This window comes from Cynoglossus semilaevis, chromosome 2, assembly GCF_000523025.1.
Source record: "Cynoglossus semilaevis isolate Cse_v1.0 chromosome 2, Cse_v1.0, whole genome shotgun sequence".
Lineage (NCBI taxonomy): Eukaryota > Metazoa > Chordata > Actinopteri > Pleuronectiformes > Cynoglossidae > Cynoglossus > Cynoglossus semilaevis.
In genome coordinates this window covers 3644020-3657333 of record NC_024308.1, presented here as the reverse complement: position 1 = coordinate 3657333, position 13314 = coordinate 3644020, and the positions used below count along the sequence as shown (strand labels likewise).

The 13314-nt window shown below is 39.2% G+C and overlaps 1 protein-coding gene and 1 long non-coding RNA gene across 3 annotated transcripts in view; one reads left to right on the top strand and one right to left on the bottom strand.

Annotated features, from left to right (window-relative positions):
* LOC112488401 (uncharacterized) overlaps positions 1-7600 on the bottom strand; it is a 19567-nt gene extending 11967 nt beyond the window's left edge. The window contains exons 1-2 of the long non-coding RNA XR_003052421.1: positions 6074-7600; positions 123-180 (exon numbers count right to left, since the gene is read on the bottom strand). This is a non-coding gene — a long non-coding RNA (uncharacterized LOC112488401). The remainder of the gene's footprint in view (positions 1-122; positions 181-6073) is intronic.
* Positions 5069-12714, top strand: LOC103394187 (profilin-2). Of its 2 annotated transcripts, none has more exons than XM_008331390.2 (3): positions 5069-5415; positions 7608-7800; positions 10531-10751. In XM_008331390.2, exons 1-3 carry the CDS (start codon positions 5287-5289, stop codon positions 10626-10628), a joined length of 420 nt encoding a protein of 139 aa, XP_008329612.1. In that variant the 5' UTR covers positions 5069-5286; the 3' UTR covers positions 10629-10751. The 2 variants fall into 2 exon arrangements, with proteins under 2 accessions (XP_008329612.1, XP_008329603.1); XM_008331381.3 differs by lacking the exon at positions 10531-10751 and adding an exon at positions 10951-12714 and having other exon boundaries at positions 5091-5415.
* Positions 12715-13314: the final 600 nt, after the last annotated feature.

Below are 13314 nucleotides of genomic sequence, written 5' to 3'. Positions count from 1 at the left end.
GGTTAATTTATATTTCAATATTTCTTGGTTTTTCGTGTCACAGTGAGAAGGATGCAGTGATTTGTAATTGTAAAACTTAACAATGTTATGATTAAAATTCAGTGGATATTTAAGGGCAATACCTGTGAATGAGTGGACGTAGAAGGCCTCTGTCATAGCCCCGTCTGTTAAACAGTGGCACTGCAAAAGAAAAAACAACAACAACAACAATGAATTAGTTTATTTTAGCCACAGAAGGCAGTCATTCCTATATATGTAACATTGTATAATTATCTAATTAGAGACTTTCTGTCACTTAATCCAAAGTAATAATAAGTTCTAAATTTAAGAAGCACATTTAGAATATAGAATAACAAATATGTGAAAGTCATAAAACAGAATAACAGCTAGAAGTGTTAGAAACCACTGAGAAAAAAAATTAACACAGGAAGCCAAAAACCCAAAATTTATATATGCTAACAAAATCAGGATTAAAGTTATATTTTCAAAAATCATTATCTACATCAGCAACATCTATCAGCTCATATCCTGAACTCTAAAACGTCGAGAGCCACACCCACAAAGAAGTGGCTGTGGCTCTCTGCTGCACTTGCAGCTGAGACCTTCAGGCTGCTTCATTGCAATTCAAATTCAAACTGCCCTCTGCACGCTCTGTGTTTACATAAACACACCTTGTGTGAGACTGTTCACCGGCGCTCTGTGGCAGACGCATTTGCATGTACGTCTGCGTGCGCTTTCGCGAGAGTTAATGCAGGAGGAACAGTGTGTTTGTGCGCTTTTTTTAGAATTTATTTGTCACACACATGCTGTAGTCATGATCAATGGTGGTGTTGATTTCCCCCCTCTCTCTCTCTCTCTCTCTCTCTCATGGATGGGGGCTGTGAGTTTCTGAAAAGACTGCTTTATTGTGCCTGTCTAACACATGCAGACTCACTCGGCCGGCTGTGCAGATGGACCACCTCTGATCTCCCATTCTGACCTTTCCCAGGGGCCAAAGGTTACGGCAGCCGTGCAAAGCGGATTGTTGCATGTTTTATCCTGCTTTGCTACAAAAAAACAGAGATACGGACTATGGACCGATGGTGGTACTTTTTCAGGCTCTGCTGTGTGACCTTGCTGAGTCAATATGATTCACAGACATGTGTCCTGTAATAAAACAATGCAACTGCCTCTGACATTCCATCTGTCGTAGCTTTCCTTGTATTGTTGCCACTGTATTTTTCACTCTGTCAGACATGTGCATCCTTTGTTTTCTTTGCAGCATTGACTATCAATTTCCCTTTGCTGTGGCAGACTTCGGACCCGTGGACACATATTTCTGGAAGGAGTCACTCCGGTGCTCCATCGTCAGCCTGTGCTGCTGCTCAATATTTAATATTTAATGCCTACAAGGGCGAGCTCAGTTTCCTTTCAAATCAAGGTCGTTCAAGTGAAATCTGTCGTGTGAAACCCACATGTTGGATTTGTGTTTATCTGCACAGCACAGTAATGGGAATGCCTGATAAATACTGTATTAAATGTTGCTCTTCAGCACACACGGTCATAGAGTGAGCTCAGTATGGACAGATATGGATAACTAGAATGTAGCTACAAATTGTGAATGAAAAAAACATGATGATTTACCAAGGACAAAGCATTTTACTGAAAAACATAATTAAAATAGTCCTGCTGTAGTACTGAGCAATTTCACAATAATTAAACATGGAGAATTTTGAAATTTGTGCTGCTGGCAAGTTTATAAACAGAATAGATTAGATAGGCTTTATAAGTTTATAAGTTCAGTGCAGTAGTATCTGTAACACAACAAAATGTGGCTGGGTATTTAGGCTTCCTGTCTTCCTCCAGGCATTTCTCAAATTAAATAGCGTCATAAGTGGAAAGTATTTGCTGAACTGGTGACCGCTGTGTAAATGCAGCTGTGACATAGGTTCACAACTATGCAGGTCTTGTTTTATGGTGTTACAGGCCATAAAGATTAACAGTACCAACCGTCAGCAGGCTCACTGCAAAAGTACTGATAGTGCTTCTGTCAAAACATTTCTTCACCTCATAATTAGGAATACATCGACTTCATTGGAAATACCTTTGGGTAGAAGCAATAAAGATATATATATATATATATATATATATATATATATAAACAAAAAAAACTTTGTTTTAAGGAGACAAGGCGACACTTCCAGCTGTAAATCAGTTGCAGGCGCTCAGTGAGTGCATCCGACTGCTGAGTTAATAGGCTGTAACACTGAGAAGTGATAAGTTTGTGTCCACATTACTGATCCTTGCTCTTTAACACTGACTGCTGCACAGGTTGATTTAGAGCTACCTCTCACCAGTTGCTCAAACTCCAACACTCAAAGTACTGATATGTATTGAATTGAGAACAGCGATGCAGTCACACTGGCCTTGTTTCAGCGGTGTGAGTGACGTAGAATTGTTTCGCTAATATCGTTCTTGTTAAAAAAAAAAAACAACAAATTCACTACAACAGAAAACAACGTAGCTCTTTTCCTTGTCACCGTGAGTCGTGTGCAGTCGACTGCCGTGCCTGCATGACCTACTATTTTGACAGAGCAGAAGTGCAAAACAGAGGTGGCCATGGAAACTGGCAGCATCCAATGAGTGAAAAGGAACATGGGCAAGTGTTCCTGTTCATGTCCTTAAACCTGGTCAATTAATAACTTTACAAAGAGAGAGAGAGAGTGGGAAAGAGAGAGTGAGAGAGACTGACAAAACCTAAGACTGCCCAATGCAAGAATGCAATCTAAGAACCATATATAAAACAAAATTGATCATATATAGAGAAACACCATATACATACAGATAACTATTTCATTTTTGATGGGCTGAAACTACTTTGTGGTAAAAAAAAAAAAAGAGAGAGAGAGAGAGTAGTCTTAAACATACATGGAATACAGGAAAAAACGACTTGACCCCAGAGAACAATGTTCTAAAACTGATTTGGACCTAATTAATTCAAATACTGATCCTTTTCACGTTAACTTGTGCTGAGACTTCATGCTTTATCTTTGAGGTTTGTATCTCAAGAACAAAGAGAGAAAATGACATTGTAATATTATTTTGTTCTAGCTCCCAGATGTGAGACACTGTAATGTCTTGTTACCATGGCAGTTGAAAAGGAGCCTGCATTATTCAAACAGTACGCAATTTCAATGATAGTAAGACAAGGGACTGAGTACAAGTAACTGGCTCTGCGTTCCATAAACATCAGTGATACTCCGGGAATTATACGTGTGCTCTACAAGTGTACGATCCACAAAAACTACTGTAGTATACATCTGCGTAGGTTCCCATTTGTCCAGGTCCAGACATTTTGGTTATGATACAGTTTACACCTGCAAGCTGGCTCCTGTTGGGTAATTATGTGACACTGTATCATCAATGTATCCTCAAAATCAGATGACATCATACTAAATTAAAGGAAAATTAAAATGTAAGAAGAGAGATTAAAAAAAGGATCACACACAAGTATATTATATACACAACTTACAGTATATAAGAGTATTTCTCACCAAGAAAAGCTTATGTACTCCATTGTTTGGCCGTACCAATATCACTATTTAGCAGAAATGTAACTGCAGTCCTCACTCTTTTTTTAAGAGAGCTAAACAGATTACAGAAAAAAAAATGTTTCATTCAACGGGAAAGTCACAAGTGGGATCCCTTTCAGACAAAGGTCACCAGGATTCAGCAAAGAAGGCCTTGAACATGTTACTTCACTCATCAATGTCATGACAAAAAAAGATGAAGAAACTCTCACAGCAGCTTTTTTATATAACTCTCTCCAGCACAATGATGAAGTGTCATTTCATTTGGAAAATGAAATATTTGGTCTGGATTTAGATGAGTGACACATAATTCCCTTGCAGTATAAAATAAAACAAGACCTGGCATGTGCCTCTGAGCCTCGATTATTAATTATCTTGTGACTGTATCGTACAGAAAGATAAATGCTGCCATATATCTGTCTATGAGTTGGCCACTGGTTAAAAAGAATTATGGTATATCTCTTAAAACCTCAGTTAAAGTATAAAAAATTACCATTGGCAAATGGAGGAGTAAGGATTTCTTCACTGTATTTTTCCTTCCAACATCCTGGTTATTCTGTTCTCTTTTAAATTTAACTAGAAATATCAGTGTATGTCACATGAAAAAACCTGAACCACAAACAGTGACTCTTTTGTCTTAAATGGGTGCGTATTTCCTTGAAAATAAAAATGAGGTCAGTTGGTAAGAATGCCTAAAGGGTCAATAAATAAATAACTTAACTTCAGACTGAGTAAAGGTAGTTTTTTGTGGTAAACTATATGTGCTATATATGCTATAGCAGATATGTACGAGTTTAGCTCTGCACAACATTGTTTTTTGACAGTATTTTCTTCAAAGCAAATAACTTGTTTAACTCATCATAGACAGATGTGTGGCATTTTGCTAAAAAACAAACTGCAGTATTTCTGGAATACTTTCCAGTTTTAATCAAGTCACTCATACAACGTCAAATTTTATGTTTTTTTTTTCTTTTGTCTGTTTGTTTTGTCACAGACCCTGGTCTAGAACTAAAGAAGAGCAATATTACCATGTAACATTTAAATAACATTTCCATGTTCCACTTGGGGACTGTGTTCCTGGTGTTGTACATGTCTCACATATTTTCCTCAGAAAAGCAAACACTTTATTAGTCCTTGGGCCTTGCAGTCCAAATTAATTAAACTGTGGCTAAACCATGGCTGTGTGATTTCTGATCCCTTAACTGGCAATGCTGTAGAAACCTAATAAGTTACCCACATAGAGTTATCATTTTCAATATAGTGTCATAAATGTATATGCTATAGATATGCAAATATATGGATGTTGTGTAAGTTATAAAGTAAAAAACAATAAAAAAAAAAAAATAACATTAAGGCTTTGATGCAGTGCAAAAAAAAAAAAAAAAAGTCTGCCTTTTATAAACCGCCATCGTGATCAACGATGATGTATCCATCCGCGTGAAGGTATAGCTGGCAATTCCAAGAAGACAAACAACGACCCGGCGGAGGGATACGGGAAGGACTACACCCAGCGCCTGTCGGATTGCAGAAGCTTCTCTTTGCTGCCCTGACCAGAAGAAAGACGGGACGTGACGGAGCTGGGAGGATTCTGCTAGCTGGAGGCCCCGTCAAACATCCAATAAATACAGCTTCCTCACTGTGTATTCGTCGCATAAGTGGCGTTTTCAAACTACTCTCATCCAACGCAGTTTTCCATCCTAGAACCAATTTTTCAAACATGTCCTGGCAAAGCTACGTGGACAACCTGATGGCTGATGGCAGCTGCCAGGACGCGGCCATTGTTGGGTACACGGACGCCAAATACGTGTGGGCGTCGTGTTGCGGTGGTACATTTGCCAACATAACGGTTAGTGGACTCTCTTTGTCAAATCCATTCGTTTTGGGGAGAAAAGTGTCAATTCGGCGTGTTGATGTGTTGTCTGCATAGCCAGGCCTCGTTGAATGGGGATGAGGGGAGCGCTGTGGTACACATGGTATCCGATGGTCTTTCTCTCCCTCGCGCAAGACGCATTGGCACATATGTCCAGCTGCGATCTTAAATAGTTACCTATTTATATATGTACCCGTTTTAACATGTTGTGCAATTAATTTGTTTTCTGAGAAAGACTCTTCAGAATAATGAAGAATAAAATAAAGGTAGCACGGACGCCATCTAAAAAAGCTAACTTAGCATCTCTAACGGGGGTAGCTGCAGTGGACCGGCCCTGTTTTCATCAGTTACTGGTCAGACGTGGTAACAAATGTCACAGAACGGGCTATACCTTTTTTCTATTTGTTATATTCATTGTATTGTTTTAATGAAAACGGCTAATTACTGAGTTTGGACCACGTCCGCTAAGCAACGCCGAAACTTTTTATTTAATTGATTAGCCGGGTCCAGCTGACCGTTAGCTCAAATCAGGCCGCTGCACAACCGTCACCGGCTAACGCCAATAGCGTAAAATTGAGCTGTTCTCAGACACACAATGTCAACACCAGCGTACACTGAACGCGTATTGCCTTACCTCATCGACGACTTAATTTTGTTCTTTTGCCCCATTCGGTTTCTTTGAGTCACGCCGCCGCTGCCGCCCCTTATTTCCCAAGATGGCGGACATGCTGCCACTTTCTTATTCATTTTGCTCACGGAGGCTAATCGGTGAACATGTGCATCCGCCGCGGTTCACATTTAGACACCGTGATTTTTCTCGCACACTAAAGCTTACAAAAACGTATTTTTAATAAATGTTTGTTTTAGGGTATATTCTGACACATTCGCAAACCTCTTTTGTCTCATTTAAATACATTTGTCTTTCATTGAATTATTCGAGTGCTTTGTAAATATGACTAATGTTAAGTAATCACGCCGACCACATGCTGGTTATCAGTGTCATTAGCTGAACTATGGTCGGGTTGAGCCTCTATTAGCTAACGGCGTCTGGGAGTGTCCGCCTGGGCTTCAGCTATAGTTAAAAATATTACCGAAAAAAAGAATGAACGATATCCGTTTTTTTTTCTTCTCGCATTCGTTGTCAAAAACGTATAGTTACTCCTTAGCAGACCTAGCCTCGGTATTGTTGAATATGATTAGCTGCATTGTTTAAACCGATACTGGTTTACAGGTAGGCCCACAAGGATTTAAGAAGCTGCGAAATGAGCAGCAGCTCAAACGTTTATCAACTAGTAGAAAACGTATAACGTTGTAGCCGGTCAGCCGACACCCAGTTAGCGGCCACTCTAACATAGTGTGAGCATGTATGAGTCACTTTTCCTTTTTGTCCGGGTGGTTTAGTGGGCCATGACTGTGCACTTCTGAAGTTGAGAGGCGACGCCTTTGGTGCTGCGTTTTTGTCTTAAAGAAAATGGCAAATCTGCTCTCTTTATAGATGGTAGGATCTTGTAGGAGCCACCAGACTAAGAGTATTTGTAAATGCTCTCATCTAGACGCAGTAGGCCTCAGTCACCACCAGGTGTTATTTAATCTATTGTCTGTTACACCGAGAAGATTTTCGTTATGCACGTCTCCAAGTATTTTAATGTGCCTTCACTATAGTGTGTATCTAGTGTTATTCAGCAGGTATTTTTTCCAAAGTTACAAATATACTGTGCTGTAATGATTGCTGAATAATGTAATAGCTATGGAAGCCCCTTTACAATAATATACATCTCACATCTATAAACCACACAAATATTTCAAAAGCACGCATTTGGATATTACGACAAAACGGGGTCAGACAGGTAAATTATTTTATGGATCTTTGTTGTCATAGATGTAGCCCAAGGTCACAAAAAGTGCTCTTATTTAATCCTGTTTGCACACCTTGAGTGCATAACAATTATCCATGTCTTGCATACAATTCATTCATTCAGTTCATTTAAACTGCACAGTATATGAGTGTATAGTCTTTCATTGCAGTAGAATATTCTGTCTACATCAGGAGATGCCTTGAATAAATGTCTTGAACTAAAGAGGGGAAAAAATCAGAACTTTTAAATGATTGTCTTTATGACGTCTGGTGTAAAGGTGCATTTCTGACTTGTTGCATTTCTGTCTTGTAGCCTGAAGAAATCGACGTGTTAACAGGAAAGGAGAGAATGGGCTTCTTCGTCAACGGGATGACCTTAGGTGTTAAAAAGTGCTCTGTTATCAGAGACAGCCTCCAAATTGATGGCGACTGGACAATGGACATCCGGACAAAGAGTCAAGGAGGAGAGCCAACATACAATGTTTCTGTAGGCAAAGCCGGCAAAGGTGAGAATCACATATTATGGTAACTTGGCTGCCTACATTTAAGTGGTGCTACAGTGTCAGAGTAGCCCCTGCTTTATTAGCATACCCCAAATTTAGCCATGTACCGAACATACCTTGTGTTGTTCATGCATGTGGTGTAGCTCTTCAATGCACCTTTCCTCAATATATGACAGCAGATTAAAAAACATTGTAAGTCACTTGATATTGACTTTGAAGTCAGCTAAGGTAGAGAGAAAGCAGTGCACTAATGTGAATTAAGTCGTTATCTACGTGGGCAATTTGAAAGCTAAAGTAGTCCCATCTAAATAGCTCTATATATATTGAGCTGTGTCTGTAATACAGTATTTCAGAAGTTAGGCTGTGTCTGTAATACAGTATTTCAGAACTTAGGCAGTGTAATTGATTGAATGTAAAAAATAATGATCAACAATTTTGAAGTAAAAGAACAAGCTAGATTCTTTTAAAGAACCACAACATTAGCACAGGGTTTGAAATTGTTATAGCTTAAATGCACAACCACAATGCAAACTGTTTTAAATATGTAAATGTTAATGAAGTCTCAAAAAAATATAAAAAATGTCATCTAAACATTTTGAAGTCTCAAAAAAATATAAAAAATGTTTTCATCTAAACATTGGTATGCACTGACATTTGGATTCCTAATACCCCAATTCTACTAAAAATGAATGACTTTAATGTTGCCAAAATTATCACAATCGGTGTTGACAAATCTCTCTGGAAGAGAATACCTAGTAGAGATTAGACATTTTTTAAAAAAAGTAGGGTTCTCTCAAGTGGAAACTTTTGATTACTTGCCTAAGAGTTTGTCAGCTTTTATTTTGCCTTTATGGGCCCCATCCCTGGGTCCTCCACCGGTTTCTCAGACTCGTCTAAAATCTACACGGTGAGCCAGCCTTCGGTTTCGTCCCTGTGTGTATCTTCCTTCACTCCTCAGACCGTGAGGTTTTTTCTAAACTTCCTGAACTGCATGCATTTTCCTCCTTCCCAGTTAACACTCTTCTGGTAAAATGTTTTTTTTACACTAAAGAATGGTCCATGTATTGAGGAGAGGTTCCATTAGCATGTCACTGTACCCTTGTCTGCTCTAGTATTTAGTGCTATTAGTCATGGGTTGTTGTATGTATATATATATATATATATCATTATTCTTGAAGCTTCACTTTTTTTCATCTTTGTTGCTGGTGCTCTGTGATTACACATGACTGAAGACGATTGAGGTCGTTTGCAGTAACCTTGGAGAATCCACAGGGACATTTAAGAGTTCGACAAAGATTTAAAATTTTTTTGCACATTCCCAAGGTTATTATTACAAATATGAAAACAATAGGATGATATTGCAGAATTTTGTGTATGAGGAGTTGGTGTTTCACTAAGGCATTAATAGTTGTGTGTCTTCTGGCGTGTGACTTGGTTTGGTTCCACCTCAGCCATGATCTTACTGCAAGGAAAGAGCACATTGATGTGGAAAATTAGCTTTTTTTTTTTTTTTTTTTTTTTTTTAGATAATGATCCATGAATATTTTAGGCTCAAAGGTTTGTTTTTTAAGAACTGTTCTGTTTGATGTCCCACAAGTGCTGTGTGGTACAAGTAAAGTGATTTTTATAAATTGGGGTTTATCTGTAGCTGTAATCATTCAATACTTGATCGTTATTTAGTGTGTTAGCCTTCTTGACTAAAGTAAAAGTGACAGTGGTGCCATTGTGTATATATAATCTGTGCATTTTTGCTGCTGCAAGATGCATCTTGCCTCACTAATACTGTCACTCCTAACACTGTTACTTTCTCCCAAAAAATCAATTTCTATTGAATAATAAATGACACGCACCACAAGTATTGGAAATACAATGGCAGACTGATCTTTTGGATGCTCAATTACCCTTGGTATGAATGGCAAACATTTGCTGTTGGTCAGAAATCGACTGAAAGACTAAATTTGTGTTCTACAGTTGCTTAGCAGCATGTGTGGATACATTGGGGTTAGTGGTCATCGAGCAACCCTCCAGTTGGAGAGCAGCACCATGGATCCACACCTTAGCTTCAGTGACTTCACCCTTTTTCAGGCAAACCCTCTAAATGAATAGGGTAGAGTTGCAGTGGAAACGAAAAGCTAATGTGCAGTCAGCAATCCTTGATTGTTAGCATACAGAAGCAGAATTTTTACTGAATTATCTTTTGAATCGGTTTGACTGAGTTTAGTTAGCAAAAGTTACTGGATATTTTATTGTAAATTGAGTATATCACTGATCAGTGTCTTCAGCTGGTTTTGTATTTTTACCTGACTTTTGTGATGTAAAAGCATCTGTTGGATGCTGTTAACAACAGATAAGCCGTGGCATCATGTGGGAAACTGAGTGAGGAAGTCAAACGTTAGCAGTTTTAGTCACGATAGACATTTGTATGGGTAGAAATTAGATGAAATGAACAGATTTGTTGTTCTTTGGTACCTGTTCCTATTCACTTTCACCGTCTTCTGTCATGTGTCTGCATGTGCCCTGTCTGCTCCTTTAACTCCTACGCATTTTTCCCCCACACCAGCAGCACTGATCAAGAAAGTGAGTGGTGAAACGACCTTCGCACCTCACTCTCTCTCTCGCTCTCTCTCTCTCTGTCTGTTGTCATCTGCCTGCTGCTTGTAGCCTTGTGCTGGTGTCTTTTACCTGTCTGATCTCCTCTCCTGTTAATGTCCCTTCTGTCTCTTTTTCTTTCAGTCTTGGTCTTGGTAATGGGCAAAGAAGGGGTCCATGGAGGCGGATTGAATAAGAAGGCATACTCAATGGCAAAATACTTGAGGGATTCAGGGTTTTAGGCAGTTTTTGTTCTTTTTTTAATTTTCATGTAGCTTATGTGGCATAGTGTTAAGGAGAGAGAATAAAACTAGCAAAAAGGCAAACAAAAACCACAAAACTTGAAAAAGTAAAACCTAAAAAAATAAAATACCAGTCCCCAAACCCACTAAAAAAAAATGAAAAAAAAAAATCCCGGGAGCATTTCTATCACAGCGTCATCAAACAGTGTAGCACTAAAATAAAAGAGGTGGCAATGAGAAGTAGAAACATATCTTTGTTTTCCAGCCCTGTTGTCATCGTGTTTATTCATTTCTTTTGTTTTTTTTCCTTTGTGTACTCCAGCATTGGTTTTAGTCATGGGGAAGGAAGGTATCCACGGAGGGCAGCTCAACAAGAAAGCATTTACGATGGCCGATTACCTGAGGAAGTCTGGATACTAGAGCATCCTGTACCCTGCTCACCCTTCACCACCCAGTTGCATTTCACACTACTTCAGTCCTAGTTGGTAGTTTCCATATGTTTTTCTTCTCCCCCTTTTTTTATTTTGTTATTGTCCATCCCCGACCCCCTCCTCTCTCCTCCTAATGCACTTGCGCTGTGATTTCTCCCCCGTCCCGCCCTTTTTTTTCTTTCTTTCTTAAAGCACTGTTAAGTTGACCCATAACAAATGATGTTCCAAAAAGATTATGGTGACAAAAATCAACAGAATAAGAAATCTGTCCACAAGAACCGAAGACTACAGTGCTAGAATACCCCCCTCACCTCCTCCCCTCTTTCCTGTCATCTAAAGTGAACACACTCCCCGGCTGAGCAGCACTTGAGCGTAAACAAAGCTCCTCACGTCTTCCTTCGTTTAGCTTCTCCATCCTCCCTCCAGGGTAGGAGGCCTTCACACATCTAGAACATCCCCCAACTCCTATTCCTTCACCTACTCCTGCCAATATTTTTTATTATTATTTCACTACATCTTTTTTTTTTTCGTCCTCTCCAGACATTACATAAACAGTAATAAGACTACTCTGTAACCCCTGCCCCGTCCCCTCCTTTAGAGTTATCACCTGGTCCTATAGATGTTAACATGGGGGTTCAGGAGGGCTGATCCAGATTCTGGGAGCCTGTCCTTACATCCATCATGAATATAAAACACCATGGACATTCCACAGCAATGATGGCTCAGGCACTTTGTTTTGATCGCTCCTGTACAATGTATATTTTTTTTTGTTTTTTTTTTGTTTTTTTTTAAGGCTGCCATTGTTGGACAGTAGGTAACCCAGCATCTAACCACCTGGAGATTGTCCAGTTTGATTTTCTTTTTTTTTTTAATAGGACCAAGAGTAGTCGAGGCTCGGGCGTTTATACATTTGCTCTAAAAATCATGTGAAGGATGGCTGATACATATGAAGCTGCAGGGGAGGTGAGGGTGTGGGAGGAAATGAAGAATATCCTCATAGGTCTTTTTCCTGTTTGTTTAAAGTAAAAAGAAAAAAAAAATAAACAACTGCATTTGTATAAACCCATGCTGTGTTGACAAACTTATAAAACTGTGGAATAAATTGCCTTCTTCTCTGTAGTCGACTGAGCTCCGGGGTATCACATGGTCTGTCCGGTCAGTACTGCTAACTGTATCGTCCCATTCAGAAACAGTAAAAACAAAAAAAAAAACACTATACCATGAAGTAGATATGACACCCAATGGGATCGGTTGGAAGAAGAAAGGAGAAAGAAAACAGTCTTGTTTTTTTTTTTCTTGAACAAGTTCTGCAGAACCTGTGTATCCTGTGCCATAACGTAGAGAGATCTGTTGCTGTTGTACGACAGTTAGCCACTGTCCACTAAAGTCACTTCATTGGCACTTTTTTTCCTTTCCCCTTCCCTTTAAGCTTCAGCTCCACTGTTCAGGCCTTGTGGGATCTGTGTACTCATTAAAAAACAGTTTCAAGTCCTGTTTGCTGATTTATGTTTCTTCCCCTCACCACTTTTGTTTCCTACATCTGGGATACTGTCTCTTTGATGCATATGATTTCATATGCATACAAACCAAGAAATGCCATAAATTGATTTATCACCTTGTTTACAGACAGATCAAATAAATTTATTCCAACCAGATGTGTGTGTGTTGATGGGTATTTTGTTTAAAAAGGTCAGAGGTGATCTGTATCCAGGCAACTTAAAGCCAGGAAATCTGAGGTTCAGTGGGTTCAGAGTCCAGAAGTAACGTCAGTTATTGGACTGTTCTATTAAAGATCCATCTTAAGGAAGAATCCATATGACCTACAGCTGTCTGGATATTTGGGATAAACCTACAATTCCTGACCATGTAGCCCGTAGCCCTGGGCTTCTACTGCAGCCAACAATATTTAACTCCCAGAGTTGATTAAAATTCTGGATCTCACCTCAGAGTTTAGAGTCGGTGCTTTAATCACTGCTTGGCTGTACAGTATGAATACACAGGTCGGTGCTTTAATCACTGCTTGGCTGTATAGTATGAGATGCACCGAATACACAGCTATTGTCTCAGACCAGTAGTACTTGTATGAAGGTTAAAGTACTGTAGTTGTACCCCTACAATCTCCTGTTACAGAGAACAGCAACACTATGTTGTTTTGTTCTTTTTTTTTTCTTTAAAGCAAGGTGAAAGAAGAAAAAAAAATCCCATAGTGATTGACGGCCATGATAAGTCTGTCTCTACACTGCGGTCTACTTCAA

Coding starts and splice junctions, on each gene's coding strand:
- LOC103394187 (XM_008331381.3), top strand. CDS start 5,287: ATGTCCTGGCAAAGCTACGTGGACAACCTGATGGCTGATGGCAGCTGC. Junction 5,416..7,607: donor GTACATTTGCCAACATAACG/GTTAGTGGACTC, acceptor TCTGTCTTGTAG/CCTGAAGAAATCGACGTGTT. Junction 7,801..10,950: donor TGTAGGCAAAGCCGGCAAAG/GTGAGAATCACA, acceptor TGTGTACTCCAG/CATTGGTTTTAGTCATGGGG.